This window comes from Bos javanicus, chromosome 27, assembly GCF_032452875.1.
Source record: "Bos javanicus breed banteng chromosome 27, ARS-OSU_banteng_1.0, whole genome shotgun sequence".
Classification (NCBI taxonomy): Eukaryota; Metazoa; Chordata; class Mammalia; order Artiodactyla; family Bovidae; genus Bos; species Bos javanicus.
The window spans coordinates 16503991-16523943 of record NC_083894.1 but is presented as its reverse complement, the minus strand read 5'-3'; the positions used below and the strand labels follow the sequence as shown (position 1 = coordinate 16523943).

At 43.5% G+C, this 19953-nt stretch overlaps 1 protein-coding gene across 7 annotated transcripts in view; it reads left to right on the top strand.

Moving 5' to 3' along the window:
- The window catches only part of FAT1 (FAT atypical cadherin 1), a 125241-nt gene that overhangs the window by 15961 nt on the left and 89327 nt on the right, over window positions 1–19953 (top strand). For all 7 annotated transcript variants that reach the window (XR_009734025.1, XM_061404268.1, XM_061404264.1 and 4 more), the window contains exon 2: window positions 157–3439. Coding sequence is in view for 6 of the 7 variants with exons in the window: in XM_061404268.1 (XP_061260252.1) it covers window positions 175–3439 (3265 nt within the window). In the remaining variant the exon portion in view is untranslated. The remainder of the gene's footprint in view (window positions 1–156; window positions 3440–19953) is intronic.

Here is a 19953-nt window from a genome sequence, read left to right as displayed (position 1 = left end):
AGCAGTGTTGATACTTCTATTGGAAAACCATTGCACTTACTCATATTCTGTGTAGATGGCGAATGCTGTATTAAAATGTGAGGTCTGAAACAAGAAAAGATGTACACTTTTTGTTCATTTCCCTGAAGTAATGTTTCTTATTTGCTTGGCTTGTAGGTGCCTGACAGTTAAGCGATGGGGAGGCACTTGGCCTCGCTTCTGCTTCTGCTGCGCCTCCTCCAGCATTTCGGAGATGGTGATGGAAGCGGAACGCTGGAAGAGATGCCCCTGCAGTTCACACATTTCCAGTACAATGTCACAGTGCATGAAAACTCTGCAGCGAAAACCTACGTGGGGCATCCCGTAAAGATGGGTATTTACATGACAAATCCACTGTGGGAGTTAAGGTACAAAATCATCTCAGGAGACAACGAAAACCTATTCAAAGCCGAAGAGTACGTTCTTGGAGACTTTTGCTTTCTGAGAATAAGGACCAAAGGAGGAAATACAGCTATTCTCAACAGAGAAGTGAAAGACCACTACACGTTGATTGTCAAAGCAGTGGAAAAAAATACTAACGCTGAAGCACGAACAAAGGTCAGAGTGCAAGTGCTGGATACAAATGACCTGAGACCCCTCTTCTCCCCCACCTCGTACAGCGTGTCTCTACCTGAAAACACAGCCATAAGGACCAGTATCGCGAGAGTCAGTGCCACGGATGCAGACATAGGCACCAATGGAGAATTTTACTACAGTTTCAAAGACCGAACAGACATGTTTGCCATCCACCCCACCAGTGGCACCATTGTTTTAACGGGCAGACTTGACTACACAGAGACCAGTGTCTACGAGATGGAGATTCTCGCTGTGGACCGCGGCATGAAGTTGTACGGTAGCAGCGGCATCAGCAGCATGGCCAAGCTCACGGTTCACGTAGAGCAGGCCAACGCGTGTGCCCCCGTGATAACAGCCGTGACCTCGTCACCGTCCGAACTGGACAGGGACCCCACGTACGCCATCGTGACCGTGGACGACTGCGATCAGGGTGTCAATGGGGAGGTCGCTTCTTTAAGCATCGTGGCGGGAGACCTCCTTCAGCAGTTCAGAACAGTGAGGTCCTCTCCAGGGAGCAGAGAATACAAGCTCAAAGCCACTGGCGCCATCGACTGGGACAGTCATCCTTTCGGCTACAACCTGACGCTCCAGGCGAAAGACAAAGGAACTCCTCCCCAGTTCTCTTCTGTGAAAGTGATCCATGTGATTTCGCCACGGTTCAAAGCGGGGCCGGTCAGGTTCGAGAAGGAGGTTTACAGAGCAGAAATCAGCGAATTCGCTCCTCCCCACACACCTGTGGTCATGGTAAAAGCCACGCCTAGCTACCCTCATTTGAAGTATGTTTTTAAAAGCACACCTGGAAAAGCTAAATTCAGTCTGAATCACAACACTGGTCTCATTTCCATCTTAGAACCCCTGAAAAGACAGCAGGCATCCCATTTTGAACTCGAAGTCACAACCAGTGACAGAAAAGCCTCGACCAGAGTCTTGGTTAAAGTCTTGAGTGCCAACAGTCACCCTCCGGAATTTACCCAGACAGCCTACAAAGCATCTTTTGATGAGAACGTGCCCATTGGTACTACGGTCATGAGTGTGAGCGCTGTAGACCCTGATGAGGGTGAGAACGGGTACGTGACTTACAGCATTGCAAACTTAAATCACGTGCCGTTCGTCATTAACCATTTCACAGGCGCCGTGAGTACTTCAGAAAACTTGGACTATGAGCTGATGCCACGGGTTTACACTCTGAGGATTCGCGCATCAGACTGGGGCTCGCCCTACCGCCGGGAGATTGAGATCCTTGCCACCCTTACTCTCAATAACTTGAATGACAACACACCCCTATTTGAGAAGATAAATTGTGAAGGAACGATTCCCAGGGATCTGGGCGTCGGGGAGCAGATAACTACCGTCTCTGCTATCGATGCAGATGAACTTCAGTTGGTGCGATACCAGATCGAGGCTGGAAATGAACTGGACTTGTTCAGCTTGAACCCCAACTCCGGGGTACTGTCATTAAAGCAGTCGCTGATGGATGGCTTAGGGGCCAAGGTGTCATTTCACAGCCTGAGAATCACGGCTACAGATGGAGAGAATTTTGCCACCCCGTTATACATCAACATGACCGTGGCTGCCCTTCGCAAGCCAGTCAGCCTGCAGTGTGAGGAGACAGGCGTGGCCAAAATGCTGGCGGAGAAACTCCTGCAGGCGAACAAGCTGCACAGTCAGGGAGAGGTCGAGGACGTCTTCTTTGACTCCCACTCTGTCAATGCTCACGCGCCCCAGTTCAGAAGTACTCTTCCAGCTGGGATCCAGGTCAAGGAAAACCAGCCTGTGGGTTCCAGCCTGCTTGTCATGAATGCTACTGATCTCGACACTGGCTTCAACGGGAAGCTGGTCTACGCCATTTCCGGAGGAAATGAAGATAGCTGCTTCATTATGGACATGGAAACGGGGATGCTCAAAATCCTGTCTCCCCTTGACCGTGAGACGACAGACAGGTACACCCTGAACATCACAGTGTCTGACCTGGGACTGCCACAGAGGGCGGCGTGGCATCTGCTGGAGATCCGAGTCCTGGACGCCAATGATAATCCACCTGAATTTTTACAGGAGAGCTACTTTGTTGAAGTGAGCGAAGACAAAGAGATAAACAGTGAAATCATCCAGGTGGAAGCCACAGACAAAGACCTGGGGCCAAACGGACACGTGAGGTACTCTATTCTCACCGACACAGACAAGTTCTCAATCGACAGCGTGACTGGAGTGGTTAAAATCCTGAACCCCTTGGACCGTGAGGAGCAGCAGGTGCATTACTTAAAGGTTGAAGCCAGGGATCAAGCCAGGGAAGAACCCCAGCTGCTCTCTACGGTGATTCTCAAAGTATCCTTAGACGATGTGAATGACAACCCGCCCAAGTTTATTCCCCCTAATTACCGCGTGAAAGTTCGAGAGGACCTTCCAGAAGGGACCATAATCATGTGGTTAGAGGCCCACGACCCTGATTTGGGTCAGTCTAGTCAAGTGAGGTACAGTCTCCTGGACCACGGAGAAGGAAACTTTGATGTGGATAAGCTTAGCGGAGCCGTGAGGATCATACAGCAGTTGGACTTTGAGAAGAAGCAGGTATATAACCTCACGGTGAGGGCCAAAGACAAAGGGAAGCCCATTTCTCTGTCTTCCACTTGCTACGTTGAAGTGGAGGTCATCGACGTGAATGAGAACCTCCATCCGCCCGTGTTTCCCAGCTTCGTGGAAAAGGGTGCGGTGAAAGAAAACGCCCCTCTTGGTTCTTCAGTCATGAAGGTGTCCGCTCGTGACGAGGACATGGGAAGAGATGGGGAGATCCACTACTCCATTCGGGATGGTTCTGGTGTTGGTGTTTTCAGAATAGATGAAGAAACAGGTGAGTGTGTTCTCTTTACGCTGGCTTGCTCTTCCCTCTCATTTCTTTCTAAAGTAAATGTCCCCCGTGTTGACTCTTTCACAGTTCCCCTTTGGCCCCTAGGGCGCAGTGCACATCCATGCTTTTTGTCCTGTTGCCTGTGTCTTTGTGTAGTATGGAACCAGAGGAACCTGAATTGAAACCATGACCCCTGATCCTGACCTCCAGGTTTGTTCTGTATCTTATCAAAAGCTTCATTGTGATTTTTCTGTAACTCTTGAGAGGCCCTTCCGAAGTTTCTCCAGCTGGTGCAGGTGCAGACATAGGCGACCACTCCGCTGCCTGGCGTGCTATTCAGATGTTGGTGCACACCCGCAAGTAAGGGAGCCTACAGAGAGAGGACCGTGTACGTTCTCTAGGTTTCGTTTGAACGGCAGATGGAGGCTGTAGAAGGTGGAGTTGGAGGGACCTGGCTTTGAATCGTGGCTCTCTCAGCTGTTAATTTGATGGTCTTGGACAAATTGATTATCCTCTTAAAATTGACTTCCTCCACCTATAAGATGGGGGCACCCCAATTTACTGAAAGATTTTTGTGGGGATAAAGTGAAATAACGTGTTATCGTCTGTTGTTTAATGTCTTTTGGAAGTGGTAACAATGCTCCGTTATACATCCTTCCTCCTGGAACGAGGACCTAAAAACAGAACATCCAGGACAGCCATTTATGCTAGAGTATATATGTATTATTTTGCATTTTGTACATACCTCTAATTTAACTGCTTTTCATGGATTTTATAGTTATATGTCAGTCTCCCCTGCTGGCGTGTGAACCGTGTTATTACTTTGCTGGGGCAGCCATAACAAAGGTCTGCCACAGACACAGTGCTTAAACAACAGAAATTTATTTTTCACAGTTGTGGAGGCTGCAAGTCAAAGATCAACGTGTTGGCAGAGTACGTTTCTCCCGAGCCCTCTCTCCTTGGCTTGTAGTTGACCATCGTCCGTTGTGACATCACATGATCCTCTCTGTTAACGTCTGTGTCCTCATCTCTTTGTATGAGGGACCGCCCCCTCATTTTAACTTCTTTTTAACTCGTTTATCTCATTTGGGGCCCTGTCTCTAAGGACAGTCATGTTTTGAGGGACTGGGGATTTTGGACTTGGACACATGAATCTCGGGAGACACAGTTCATAACAAAACTACCTTTAAGGACAGGCTTTTAGCGCATATATTTTCTGTCCTCAGCACCCACCAGATATTGCCTGATAGAAGCTGCTTATTACATGGTAAAAGATTGAATGAGTAAATTAAAGATTATTTTTGTTTTGAATGTCCTGCCTTCTAAAACTGCTAGGGAAATAGAAGGAAACTGGGTAACCCCAGCAGTCATCAGCCACAGATGGAGTTCGGTTTGTTTATTAATCTCACTGCTATTTCCTTTACGAATATGTCCATTCTAAAAGGCATATTTTTTTCTTATTGTTTTAAATCTTCAAGTTTTTATTCAGTAATGCCACAAATAAGTTCTTCACTCAGTACCCACCCCAGTGTGCAGTTCCATGTCTAATAGGTGTACAGCAAGTGAAAAATTTAATTATTGTCCTAGAAATAAGTGATTTCAGAGGGTACACAATTTTTAACATGTTTTTGTTTATTCAGAGGATTCTTTCTCTAGTGAATTACATACCTCTAGTGTGTGGTATAGATCTGCAGACTCATCATCTGCCACTCATCCAAAAGATCTGTAATGGTTAATTCAAGAGAAAATAGCGTTGCCAGCAGCAGTTAGTAATCACCCACCTGAAGAGTGGAATGGATCTTTTCCCTTATCATACTCTCTGATATGAATTAGTTTTCAGGTACATTGGCAACATAGAAAAATACCCAGAATTTAGTAACTGAAGCTGAAAGTATGAAGTGTTTTATGAATTTCATAAGGACAATTTTTCCTACTTATTTTTTTCTTTTCCAAGGTGGGCTTTGAACACCTTGAAAGAGAACTGTCATAGTTGAAAGACAGAAAATAGAAACAAAATCTTAATTTACATTTCCTTTATGTCTTAAATTATGTGAGCACTGTCTTTTGGGTTTTTTTCTTTCAAGTTCAGAAGAGTATTTCTATTGTTGCTTTTTAAAGACCTATTTAGAAACTAGCATTTTTGGTCTATAAATTGAAGAGACTGGAATAGTCTTACTATTGGGGGTGGGCGGATAGGGGAGAGGGTGTGCAGCCAACCAGCTGAACAGGGCAGCGTTCTGAAATAATTTTAGTCGTTTTCAAGCTGAATGGCAGGGCTAGACTTCAAGGGTGGTAATTTAGTGAGAGGCCGGGCATGGGTTGGGATTATGGGCATCGGGTTAGGAAAGTGTATGATCAACTGTTATGCATTGGTACAAAGATTGAGATTTAAAGGTGAGAGAAAAATTGGAAATTTCTAGGTCATCTCTTCTATAGTCCTTCCGTTATAGAGGAAAATACAGCAGATTTAGGTTTATATGCTTTTGAAGTTGCATAAAGGTGATATAATAGTTTTTATACATTGCTCTGGTAAACGTTGCAAGATATTTTCTTTTTGTCAGTAGGATTATCAGCCCAGGCGTTTACAGAGATCCCCAGCAAGACATCTGATATCATGGTGTCGAATTCCTTCATGAAAAGTCAATATGTTTGTGCGATAGAAATCCTAAATTAGATATGCCACTTTTCTGTTTGGGTTTTGCCTCACTGATTTTGAAGGCAGGTTGGGAGTGTGGGGAGGTGCCTGGCAGATGAGGAAAAGTAGGGGCAGTTCTGAAACACCAGTGGGTACCCCCTCAGACAAGGCAGGCAAACTCCAGCATGAGTTGGGGTTGGCCTGGCCCAGGTGGAGTCATTAGCATCTTTCTAGAAGGTCAGTATGGGCTTCCTGGTGACTAAAGAATCTTCCTGCAATGCAGGAGACCCAGGTTCAGTCCCTGACTTGGGATGATCCCCTGGAGAAGGAAATGACAACCCACTCCAGTATTCTTGCCTGGAGAATCCTATGGACCGGGGAGTCTGGTGGGCTTCAGTCCATGGGTTCCTGAAGAATCAGACAAAGAGAACTTAAGTCTCTGCTGCTTGGCCACTTCTGGTGAGCTCTCACCTTCTCCTCTAGTGATGCCTTTCATACAGGGCTGATGGCCGTGGGCCTGTTCAGAGCTGCTGTGACTGTGAAGACCATGAACCTGCCCGCCTCATTGTCGCTTTGCTTCTTGCCTTTGACTTAACTTTAAACTAGATCATTGGCTGAATATAATAAAATCAAGTTTTTGTGGTGTTTTACCTATTTCAGCATTGTTACATAGGCATATCATTTGTATGCTTCTCATAGAACAGAGGACATATTCAGCTGTCTGAATTTAGTTCTTATTATTTTTAAGATCCTCCCTTTTCCCTTAAAAAAAAAACAAAACAAAAAAACGCTGCTTAAACTTGAAATATCCCCTGACAATTTTTTTTTTTTGGAAATGGAAATTCTATGGACTACCGAAAATATGTATTTGAGTGAACAGCCCTGTCAGCTCTGGGTGTTATGCATATTTTGCTAATTGGCTTTGCAGGGAGGTAACACATACTTGCAGTGTAGGGGTGACAGTCATTTGACTCATCAGTTAATCTCTCACTGTGTCATATGCTTTTTCCTGGAGAGGCTTCTGGGTGTTAGTGAACCATTCTGACAAATCCAAGCCCGCATGATTGAGGTTTGGAAGGGTTGAGTGTTGGGTGAAACATTATTTGAAAAGCCTGCCGTTAGAGATCAATCTCCAGTACTCTATAAAGAGTCTCCCCTTTTTGTCTCCTTAAAATCTGCAGTGAGGATTGTAAAGCAGGTTTAACAGAAATGTTACAGGAGTAGGTATCTTGGAAATGTGTAATTTCACATTTCGGTTTTTATTTGCCTGACTTTATACTTCTTAGCATTCACCCCATTCTCACTTCCAGGACATTGCTGGTTGCTTTGTCGGAAGCTTCCGAGTTGAGCAGAGTAGAATCTTAGGGCTTCCTTCTGGAGATTTGTGGAATTAATTCAGCTTAGTATTCTTGGCTGGTGAGGACCAAACCAACTTAATTATTACTTGAGCGCCAATAAAACGTTGCAGGTCTTTGCTCATTTTTAAAATAGGGTATAATTTTTAAAACTAGCGAAAGCCTTGGCCAAAAGGTTTACTTTTAAAATTGTTAACGGGACCTCATATCGAAGCAGGGTTTAGTTGAGCCCTGCTCCACCCGTGTCTGTATCGTAATGAACGCCTTCTGTGTGTGATTTCCCTACTGTCTAGAGCGCCTCAGTTGGGCTCTTACTGTAATGCAACCCGGTAAGAGTGTTCCCTTTCTGACTCGACGTATTTCGGGAGACCGTGTTTTTCACTAAGATAAAAGCAAATTTTTGAACTTCTTAGGGCTGTATTACTCTTAGAACACCAATTGTGGTTTCAGGATTGAAATTTACATTCCAGTGAAAAGACTTGGAATGAATTAACATGGAAGTAACAGCTGTTGCAACGGGATAAATCATCGTTCATGAATGACGGGAGGGAGAGTAAGGACTACGTCTTTCTTGAGAGAACCCGGCTACAGTGTCATTCCGGGGGAGTGTTACTGCACCATTCCTAGGTCTGGAGACTGGCTTAGGGGACGAAGGAGCAATGAGTTAGCCTGGTGGAAACAGAAGGGAATTCCAGTCCAGTCTCACCTTATTGTTGACTTCAGTGAGGAGGGAGAATGCCTCTGGGGATTCAGTCTGGTTTGGCAGAGCTCTTGAGTGTTTTCATTATGATTTTAATTATTCGCTCAAGTTTAAAAAAGACCTTTTCCTAACTTAAAAGTAGGATATCCTGCATACTGCCAGGGACCCATGATTTTTCCTACGGCCACTTCTCTCGGGACAGATAGTAGCCTGTAGAGGAGAAGGAAGGCTATTAATGGGCTCAAGCTGGAGGACTGAAAAGCCTGTAAGAGTGGCTGAGGGCCGGGCGGTTCCTAGAAGTGTGATCTCCTGGGGTGGGACCAGTTACCCTGCTTGGAGCTGGGTCTAGAATTCCTGGCAGCAGGAACTAAAATAGGGACTGGTGGGAGGCCGCAAGGGAGTGAAGAAATGTGCTGGTGAAAGGGCTTTTGTGTCGCCATCTCCTCCCTCGAGTGGCCACAGCTGCTTTCTGTCCTGTTCTTTATTCTCCTCCCCAGAAAGTTGAGGAGAAAGGAAACTGGTTTCAAGGCCCCAGTGAGACCGAAAAAGGGGCTTTGGCAGGAAGCATGTTATGATCATGTATGTGCCGTTGCTCTGGTCGGGAGTAAAGAATCTGTGACTCTGAGTCAGAGGATGGAGGGCATGGTAGTCCTTTCTGCTGGGGCGGGGATCCTCTGGGGAGCCAGGAGGGTTTTAAGGTGAAAACAGGATCTCATTAGAAATCCAAAGGGAACTCTGTTTTGGTTTGTGGGTTTTTTTTTTCACTTAAAAATAATTAAATTTATTTATTTTTAATTGAAGGATAATTGCTTTACAGTATTGTGTTGGTTTCTGCCGTACATCAGCCTGAATCAGCCATAGGCACACATGTGTCCCATCCCTCTTGAACATCCCTCCCACCTCCCTCCCCATCCTACCCCTCTAGGTTGTTACGGAGCCCCGGGTTGAGTTCCCTGAGTCATACAGTAAATTCCCATTGGCTTTGTATTTTACATACTGTAATGTGTGTTTCCATGCTAGGAAACAGGGCTCAACTTTCCTTTGCTGCTGCTGCCAAGCCGCTTCAGTCACATCCGACTCTGTGCGACCCCATAGACGGCAGCCCACCAGGCTCCCCCGTCCCTGGGATTCTCCAGGCAAGAACACTGGAGTGGATTGCCATTTCCTTCTCCAATGCATGAAAGTGAAAACTTTCCTTTAGTTATTTGTGTATTTAACAAGTTGATGCTTTAGGCGCCGAGGGACGGTGCTTGGAGGAGGGGGCGGGATATAACACCCTGTGCCCTGTGGTTCCGCGTGGTCTCGTGTTGTTGAGCAGCACGTGGTGAAGGTGTGCAGTGCACTGATCCAGTCCTGCGTGGCATGTGAGGGTCAGAACCGGGAGGGGACGGGCTGGAACCACTTGGGGTGCTCTCCGGCGTCAAGCCTTTGGTGATAATGACAGTAGTGACGTGGACGTTGTGGTAATAATGAGCCACAGATACTGAGTGTCACGGCCAGTGCTGTCCTAAGCCCTCTATGTATGTTAACGTGTTTAATCCTCACAACTAAGACTCACAGCTGCAACTCACACTTGACTTACACCTGTGACTTCCCTGGCGGCTAAAAGCCGGTAAAAGCGTTTGCCTACAATGCAGGAGACCCAGGTTCCATCCCTGGGTTGGGAAGATCCCCTGGAGAAGGAAATGGCAACCCACTCCAGTATTCTTGCCTGGAGAAGCCCATGGACGGCGGAGCCTAGTGATCTACAGTCCATGGGGTCGCAGAGTTGGATGCCACTGAATAGGCAAAACCACTTGAGTGCTAAGTGGCAGAACTAGGGAGTTGTGTGCACGGGAACCCTGCACTGAACTGCCGTCACTCAAGAGTGGTCTTGCCACACTGTTTGTGGTCAGTCGTGTCCAACTCTTTGCAACCCCCATGGACTGTAGCCCACCAGCCTCCTCTGTCCATGGCATTCTCCGGAGGGAGCCCATATAAAAACCACCAGTTGAGTAGGAGTCTGGCCTGAATGGGGGTGGGCTGGGCTGTTCACTTCAGTCCTAAATTTGAGGGTTGGTCTTGAAAGGAATATTGACTCAGAGACTCTCCTTCCTTCATTTTTATTCCCAGAATGATGTGTGGCTCTTTGGCACATTTAGTAGAACAGAGTTTTAGTGTTACGAAGTGGTGGCATTTAAACACTTTAGATTATTGCTCTGAAGTGTTTAGTATCTGGTGCCGAATATAGACAGTAGTGAGCTCTGCCGTCTGGTGGCGGGGGACAGGTATCTCACCTGTGTTTGCAGTTGTGACACTCTGACCTTCCCATGAATAAAAATGCCATATGCCTGCCTGCCTGAACTCTGTTGGACGTTAATCGAAGCCTCTTGTCCTGGAAACATTGTTTTAGCTGGCTGTTAGGGTCCTGGCTAACCTTTAAAACCAGTTTAACCCACACAGCGGCGGGAGCTGGCTTAGCCCACGCTTCCTCTTTGAATGGATTTCCTTGTGTCCTTGTTGTCTTACCTTGTCCTCCTCGGTGCCCTGGCCTCAGGTGCTGTCCTCGCCACCGTGACGCGTGTGGCTCGACGCCCTAATGAGCCTGTTCTCCCCCGCAGCCCTCCTGGCAGGGAACCACCTTTATGTTCTGAACGTGTTGAAGACCTGAGTGTTCATACTTTGAGTGGCCTGTGTGTGTAAAGATTTAATACCCCATTCACATCCAGGCTGTTCTTTCCATGTTGCCTGCCTTGCCCAATTCTGAAAATTGAGTAGATCTTGAAACTCGAGTTGTTTGCTCATGTTGGATTTTTTTTTTTTTCTTAACCATTTCGTTGCTGTTGTTTTGACTTTGTGGATTATTTGCATTCACAAGCCTGGGTTTGTCAAGTTGTTAATTATCTATTTGTATTTTGTGTGCTGCTTTGCTTCGCAGCTGCCTTCATAGCATTTAGTTTTTTAAAAAAACCAAGCATATTCATGTACAGAGTGCGTGCTCACTGTACAGAACGCAATGCCACGAAGCACAGCCTTTCATGTCTTTGTTACTGAGGATAAATGGGCTTGGAAAGATTGTTATTCAAGGGCACATGCGGAACTTGTTGAGTTGGCAGTTATCCAGTTTAACAGCAGTGATAAAAGTGGAGGAAACTATTCACATATATACTTCAAGGGCCAGTCTTATCAATTAACTTGCCTTGGGAATTGAAGTATGCCCTCTCGGAATGTCTGCTATCGTATTTAACCTGTTTCATTGCTAGGCCTCTGTGTAGCTGAGTAAACGGATCCGTTGAAAGAGATTCTTTAGAGGTGTCTTATTTATTTTATACTGGAGAAAGTCTACCAAATGTGGTCTTTTTAATTTTAGCCTAGTTGATTTTTGCTTTTCTTTCTTTCTTTCATTTTTGATAAAGTTACCCAGCTGTTTCTGTGATGTAAGACTTCTACTTTGAGCCAGTTTAGCCATATTGTACTCTTATTTCCTTCATCTTTATCACCATTGACATGTAATTGTAGTTAATATTCATTGAGTGCTTTACCTGGTGGCCCACATGGTAAAGAATCTGCCTGCAATGCAGGAGACCTGGGTTCGATCCCTGGGTCGGAAAGATCCCCCGGAGAGGGGCATGGGAACCCACTCCAGTATTCTCGCCTGGAGAATCCCATGGACAGAGGAGCCTGGTGGGCTCCAGGCCATGCGATCGCAAAGAGTCCAACATGACTGAGCTTAGATCTAACTTAACCCCACTGTGTACTAGCCCTATTTTAAGCTCTTTATTTTATTGTCTCATTCAGTTCAGTCGCTCAGTCATGTCCGACTCTTTGCGACTTCATGGACTGCAGCATGCTAAGCCTCCCTGTCCATCACCAACTCCCAGAGTCTACCCAAACTCATGTCCATTGAGTTGGTGATGCCATCCAGCCGTCTCATCCTCTGTCGTCCCCTTCTCCTCCTGCCCTCAATCTTTCCCAGCATCAGGGTCTTTACAAATGAGTCAGCTCTTCACATCAGGTGGCCAAAGTTTTGGAGTTTCAGCTTCAACATCAGTCCTTCCAATGAACACTCAGGACTGATCTCCTTTCAGATGGACTGGTTGGATCTCCTTGCAGTCCAAGGGACTCTCAAGAGTTTTCTCCAGCACCACAGTTCAGAAGCATCAATTTTTCAGCACTCAGCTTTCTTTATACTCCAGCTCTCACATCTATACATGACTACTGGAAAAACCATAGCCTTGACTAGACGGACCTTTGTTGGCAAAGTATAATGTCTCTGCTTTTTAGTATGCTGTCTAGGTTGGTCATAACGTTCCTTCTGAGGAGTAAGCATCTTTTAATTTCATGGCTGCAGTCACCATCTGCAGTGATTTTGGAGCCCCCCAAAATAAAGTCAGCCACTGTTTCCACTGTTTCCCCATCTATTCGCCATGAAGTGATAGGGCCAGATGCCATGATCTTACTTTTCTGAATGTTGAGCTTTAAGCCAACTTCTTCAGTCTCGTCTTTCACTTTCATCAAGGGGCTCTTTAGTTCTTCTTCACTTTCTGCCATAAGGGTGGTATCATCTGCATATCTGAGGTTATTGATATTTCTCCCAATAGTCTTGATTCCAGCTTGTGCTTCATCCAGCCCAGCATTTCTCACGATGTACTCTGCATAGAAGTTAAATAAGCGGGGTGACAATATACAGCCTTGACGTACTCCTTATTGTCTCATTAGATCATCATCATAATTCATGAGTAGAAATAGATGGGAATGTACTCTGTTCATCGAATTTTGAAGTATTTATATGCACGTATTTCTTTAAACTAAGTAGTGTCATAGAAATTGATGTGGTTTAAGGTGTGACACAGGGCTTCCCAGGTGACTCTATGGTAAAGAATCTACCTGCCACTGCAGGATTAGGGCTGATCCCTGGGTCAGGAAGATCCCCTGAAGAAGGAAGTGGCAACCCACTCCAGTACTCTTGTCTGGGAAATCCCGTGAACAGAGAGGAGCCTGGCAGGCTATATAGTCCGTGGGTTTAAAGAGTCGGATGTGACTTACCAATTAAACAATCACAAAGGTGTGATACATTGAGGGTATTCTGGGTAATACAGAGATGGTTCTTGACCAGGGGCTTCCATCTCTCGAGGAATTCCTCCTGAAAACCTTTCGAGTCCCTATTACACAAAGTCCAGGCTCTCCAGCGTAGCCAGTGATGCCCTAGTGAACTCGCCTCTCTCCTCCTGTGTCCTTTGCCTGTGCTCCCTCATCACTACCGCTCATCCTGTGCTGCGGCCACGTGGGGCCCCTCCCTTCCCCGCTCCGGCTCACCTCTCTGCGCCCCACCCTTCCTGTCTCCCTGCCTTCTGGTAATAAAGCTGACTGATCTCCTGATCGGCTCTTATTTTCCGACTCTGCTTCATAAATCTTTCTTGACAAGCTTTCTCCTTCATATAGAGCTGATTCTTTTCTTGCATGTGGCTTTTTTTTCCCCACATTATTGTGAGTTTCACTCTAGTGTAATTGTTTATTTACAGTTCTTTTCTTCTCAGTTGTCATCTCCTTGTGAGGGTGGATGCTAAACTTTTTATACTGGGTTCATGTCATAGGCACTCAGGAAATATTTCTTAGGTTGGCCTAATAAGCCCCTGTTGCCTCTCCTGAGAAGCGTTTCCTGAGACCAGGTCGTTAGTCTGATTGTCTTTATTCCCCTTTCTGTACGTATCTGACTCAGGGTTTTTTGTTTTTTGCTCTTATTCGTGTGTGTGTCCCAGAACTCAAGGACAGAGCACGGTCTTACTCATTTTCCTGCTGCTTTTAATCACAGAGGCTGACGCAGCGCGCATAGCCTTTGTTCTGCAAACAGACTGATTGTACCAGATAATAATGGTGTTCGTGAAAATGGTGTAAGACATTTCTTCTCCTACCCGCCTGGATACGTGAGCCCAGATCTTCAAAACAGGCTTGTTTTCAGAACCACAAAAACTTTTCAGAACCTGTTGAAAGCTGTGTATTCTCTATTCAGAGATTCAGCAGTTTTCTTACGGAACCAGGGACTCATGAATGGCTAACTGTATTCAAGACCCTCAGTGTCCTTGGGCCCTGGGTCTAAGTCCCTCTGTCCTAGAGGTTCCAGGATGACCAGTCCTCCAAAGTTCTCATGAGGGAGGACCAGAGATGGGAGGAGCAGTGATCACAGTGGTGACAGTGGAGAATACAGCATTTGTATAATGCTCCACAGCCCGCAGGTGTCTTACATACAGTATATGGCACTTAGTCTAATATGTGCTTCTGCGGTGGGTTTTATTTCTGCTTTATAAATGAAGGAGGTAAACCTTTACAATGGACAAATGGAAATCACTTCTTTGTGTGTTTGTGCATGTGCGTAAAATGATTCAAGAGAATCTGTTATCCAAGTCTGTTTCCAAGTGAAGTAATAACCTGTGGTTTGTTGCAAACCTGTTATCTTCAGATATTCCTGTCTCCCCATTAAGATTGATTAGACAAACGATTGTAGTAAAATGATAGGCAATATGTCCATCTTTAAATAAGCAACCCTCTGGACCAGGATTTGATATTTAGTATTGGCAGCTTATTCTTGCCTGGAAAATTCCATGGACAGAGGAGCCTGGCAGGCCGCAGCTGATGGGTCTCAAAGAGTTGGACACGACTGAGCACACACACACATGCAGACGTGTGCGCACACACACGTATATTCACAACAGCCAGCTTCCCGTGGAAATCCTGCATAGCCCAAATTACAAGTATGCCTTTATTTATCAAAGTAAAACAGGGTGAGAGAATGTGGACTTCTAATAATTGAATTTAACTCTCTTGACAGACTGGATTTTTATTTAAATGGCCTTAAAAAATCAGAGCATTGGGGATTTAATAAACTATTTTAGTTTTGTAAGTAGTCTTTTATTAAAAAAAAATTTGGTGAATAATGCCTGTTTTTAAGGCGACTGTTTGTTGTAAAAGGAGCATTGAATAATTTTACAGTGAAAGATGAAATAAATGTTTGTGTGGGAACATTTTCTGATCGATGTATGGGGATTCTCCAGACAAGAGTACTGGAGTGGGTTGCCATGCCCTCCTCCAGTGAATCTTCCCAACCCAGGGATCAAACCCAGGTCTCCCACATAGCAGGCAGATTCTTTACTGTCTGAGCCACCAGGGAAGCCCTGAGATTTATACGTAATGAGATTCCTATCACTTCCAGTAAATATGTTTTTTCAGTTTTTGTTAACAGTGATTTTGAAATCATTTATGAAGTAATATGTTTTCTTTATCACAAATTGAAAGCATTTTGTTAGTTGAAAACAGCTTTTTGGAAAGAAAGCTGTTTTGGAAAACTTTTAATTTGAATTAACTTTTAAAGTATTTTAAAGCAGTTCAACCATAAATTCTTGGTTAAAAGATTCTCTGAGATCCATTTGCTTTTAGCTTTTTTTTTTTTTTTTTTAATCTTGGTCACACCTTGCAAGACTAGTTCCTTGACCAGGGCAGTGAAAGCACCGAATCCTAACCACTAGACCACCAGGGAACTCCTTGCTTTTGGCTTTTCATTAACAGTTTTACTTGCCTGTTTAGACTTAAAACTACGTGACTTCAAGCTATCTCAGACATCTTCATTTATCTTGTCACAGTGCTTGGCACACAGTTACTCATCAGTAAATACTTGTTTGGTGATGGTCATCTTTTGATAAGGCCAGTAAATGTTTGTTCCATGATGTTGTTCTTCTTTGATCTGTTCCTCAGCTGAAGGTGTTTACATTTTTAAATGAAAAAAAAAGATGAGTTTGCCGTGTAAAAAACAAGTTAGTTCACTGTTTGAGACATGTGAATGGAAATCCATTGCTTTTAAAGGATAGAACTAAAACAGTTTAAGGACTCTTTCCTAAGAGAGTGATGACTTCATGGAGAAGATGAAAACTGATTAGAAAAGAATGAACATGAATAGTATCCATGTTTGGTTTTAATTAGCTCAATGTTGTTGGTTTTAGAAAGAAAAGCAAACGCATCTACAGAATATAAGGTTTAAAGCCCCTGAGTTTTCAAATAATGTGTTTTACATAAACTGTATGTTAGAACTGTTCTAGCATATTTTTAGGAGAAGGCAATGGCACCCCACTCCAGTACTCTTGCCTGGAAAATCCCATGGATGGAAAAGCCTGGTAGGCTGCAGTCCGTGGGGTCGCTAAGAGTCGGACATGACTGAGCGACTTCACTTTCACTTTTCCCTTTCATGCATTGGAGAAGGAAATGGCAACCCACTCCAGTGTTCTTACCTGGAGAATCCCAGGGACGGGGGAGCCTGGTGGGCTGCCGTCTATGGGGTTGCACAGAGTCGGACACGACTGAAGCGACTTAGCAGCAGCAGCAGCCTATTTTTAAGAAAACCTACTTTTGTCATTTCACTTACCACAATAGTAGCTAATGAGGACAGGGACTTTGTGTTGTTCTTGCTGTTATTACTGGTGTCTAGAAGTGTGCCTGGCATGTAGTAGGTACACAGTGGCACTTGGCATATGAGAACAATTTGCACTTGAAATAGATTATTACCAAATAATAAAAGGAGACACATATGCTAAGTAACTATGATTGGGAAGGACCTTTAAATTTGTTCTACCTGGAATATTGAGAGAAAATTCTAATTGGGATAGAAAGGTGTCATATGTGCTATAGTTAAAACTGATCGTCCACTTAGAATACTGCTTTTTCCATATCTCTGAAATAATTTAAAGCAAAAGAATTAGGTTTACAGCCATAGCAAAATTTCAGTAGTGGTACCAATTCCTTTTGTTATAGTTTGCCTTCTCCAGAAGCAACTTCATTTGTCAGATTGAGTTACCAACACCTAGAATTAGAAATCCTTGCTTTTGTGGCTTCCTAGGTGAGGACACCTGCTTTAGGGATTGTTGTTTTCTTGGGCTGTAGCATAGCCCGTGTAATTCTCTGGGTTGAAAAATATTTCTTGTTTTAAGTATTGAGATGAATATCCATTTCTATTGTCTGTTATTTGGCAAAAATTTGAACACTTGAAAGACTTTTAGATTGATAGAGCCTTTTTTTTATTTGTGAGTATCATTATTGATGAATTTCTTAAAGCTTGAAAGAAGTAATTACTTCTAGAGTGTTTTTGAAACTGTCAGCTTTCTGCAGTAGATTGAGCATATATACACTGGCCTCTTAAAAAGCCATTTGTTGAAGGTTGTAAATCTCTTGGTTATTTCTGTTAAAGGGATGCTGTTTACTTATAGCAAAACTTTTTTTTAAAGCATAGTAAAATTAAGGAGAAATTCAATGCCCTGACTCTAAAGAGAGTAATATATGCAAAAACCAAAAAATATTCTCATTTAAGTGACTGCATCTAGGTGAAAAAAGTTTGTTAACTAACATTTGCTCTTTGTCTGCTTTTCTTGCTTATTTAGGCATCTGATTCCACACCTTTCATCTCTATGAATAGATGGTTAGCAGTGTCCAATTCAGTTAACATTTCCCCCCTCCTCCCTCTAACATACAAGTAACTCCTTAGGATGATTCAAGGAAGAGCAGAAAACCTTTATGGAAGTTCTTTGTTTTTGGGTAGAGATCTGTTCAGAGGAGGCACACTTGGTGCTTGAGAACAGTTGAGAGTTACAAGAAAAGGAGAGAGGATGTCTGGGTTAAGTTTAATGAGGGAGATTAGAAGATTTAATGGAGTAAATGCAGACAAATTCAAAGCTGAATTGAAACTTTCATCATCATTGGGCTGATTTGAAATACTGCGAGGAAAATCACGGAGAACTCTGCACCTTTTATTGGGAAGTAAACCACCTTAAACCTAGTGGCTTCATACCACCAGTTTATTTAGGTTATATTTCGGTAGGTTGGCAGCTGGGGCTGGATTCAGCTGGGTGCTTCCTTTGCTAGTTTCAGCTGAGCTCTCATGAGTTGGGTCGTTTGCTGTCAGCATGATGGCTCAGCTTCTGGGAGATGGTTAAATGGTGGTTGGGGGCCAGGGCTATAGGCCCTATGTCTGTCATCGCCCAGCAGACTAGCTTGAATTTGTTCTCATAATGGTCTCAGGATTCTAAGAGCTTGAGAACGGAAGCAGCAAGACTTCTTGAGGCCTGTGCTCAGAACTCATCTGTTGCCACTTCTCCTACATTCTATTGACTGAGCAAGGTGACTCAATGGATAGGAAAATAGACTCCACCTCTCGATGGGAGGAGTTGCAAAGTATTGTTCATTTCTCAGTCCATTACAGTCACCGTACCTGACTTTTTTCCCTTTAAGGAAACTCCTTTTGCATATTAAATGTAATAAGAATTTAAAAGCATTTGAAAATTGTGAAAATATCTATCTATAGTGCCTTGAAAATGTTCTCCCTTACATATTCATGTATACATAAGGTTTTTAATGCTATTAAAATATTTCATAGTTTTAAAATGCTTCAAGGTGTTTAAAAGAACATTTTCATGAAAGCTAGAACTTGAGCAAAGATAGCAAGTCTAAAGACATCAAACCCATAGTCTTTATTCCCAATTGTTAGCGCAGAGATTTCTGAAGTTGCTTGCCCCCAGGGGAATTTGAGGATCCCAGTTCCCGAACAGCATTTTAATGCCAAAGGCAGAGAGACTGAGTGTCTGGTAACGGCAGCCAGGCGTCTTCACAAATAGCTTTTGGCTTCTGAATGTTCTTTTGTATGCCACTTGTCATGTTGATTAATTTGTCACAAGTTATTTCGTCCATTTATTACTTTTTCTTAGAGGAAGACTTGGGGAAATGGGAAATGGAGGGACGATCTGGGGAATATCGAAAGAGGGAGGGATATAGGAGGGTTGCTTTGCTGTCTCTTGGCTTCATGAATCTTCCTTATACCTCTGTATAGCTTAAGTGGAAATGTATTAAAAATAATTTAAAGATGTATTTTAATGCCACTTAGTATTATATTAAAGTTAACTTTTATTAGAGTTATGGGACAAATGCAACAGAATAAATTGGAAAATCCCCCCATGACATTTTAAATCTCAGGACTTGAAACCAACTTTTAAATGTACCGACTGGCAACAAACTCATAAATGTACTGACTGACTAAGCATTGTGATGTTTCTGTCTGGAAATTTGGGAGATTAATGGCTTTGATCACATTGACTTATCCATGGAAAAGGAAATTTGTGGCTATCTTTTTATTTTTTTAAGAAGATATAAATAAACCCTGGTTAGTTTTATTTTCTGCAAAGAGATTAGAAAAACAAGGAAAAATAATCCTCCTTAGAGAAGAAAAGGGTAAATGACCTCAGTAAAGCGCAAATATTTGTTCATTGTTTATCTCTGTATAGTCATAATTAAATATCAAAATGAATGGTCTTGTTTCTAATAAAAATCTTTCATAGGAGGAAATTAAGGTTCTATAACAAGTTTAATTTAGGTTTCATTAGAAACCTGGTCTAGAGATGCTAACCTGAATTTTGATATTTTAATAGTGACTCTGAAAATAGAGTATATGGAAGATCGTTTTATATAAGATAATTTGCTGCTATTGTTTCATTGCTGAGTTATGTCCAACTCTTTTACGACCCCATCAACTGTAGCCCGCAGGTTCCAATGTCCATGGGATTTTCCAAGCAAGAATACTGGAATGGGTTGCTATTACCTTCTCCAGGGGATCTTCCTAACCCAGGGATCGAACCCATCTCTCCTGCATTGCAGGCAAATTCTTTACCACTGAGCCACCTGGGAAGCCTCATCTAAGAGACTAGCACTCTTAAATTCTCTATTTGGGGATTAGAGATGAACCTTCATTGTAGTATTAATGACACCTAATCAGTACAGTTTGCGTAACTAAGACAGTCTGTGTAACAACAAACAAATTCAT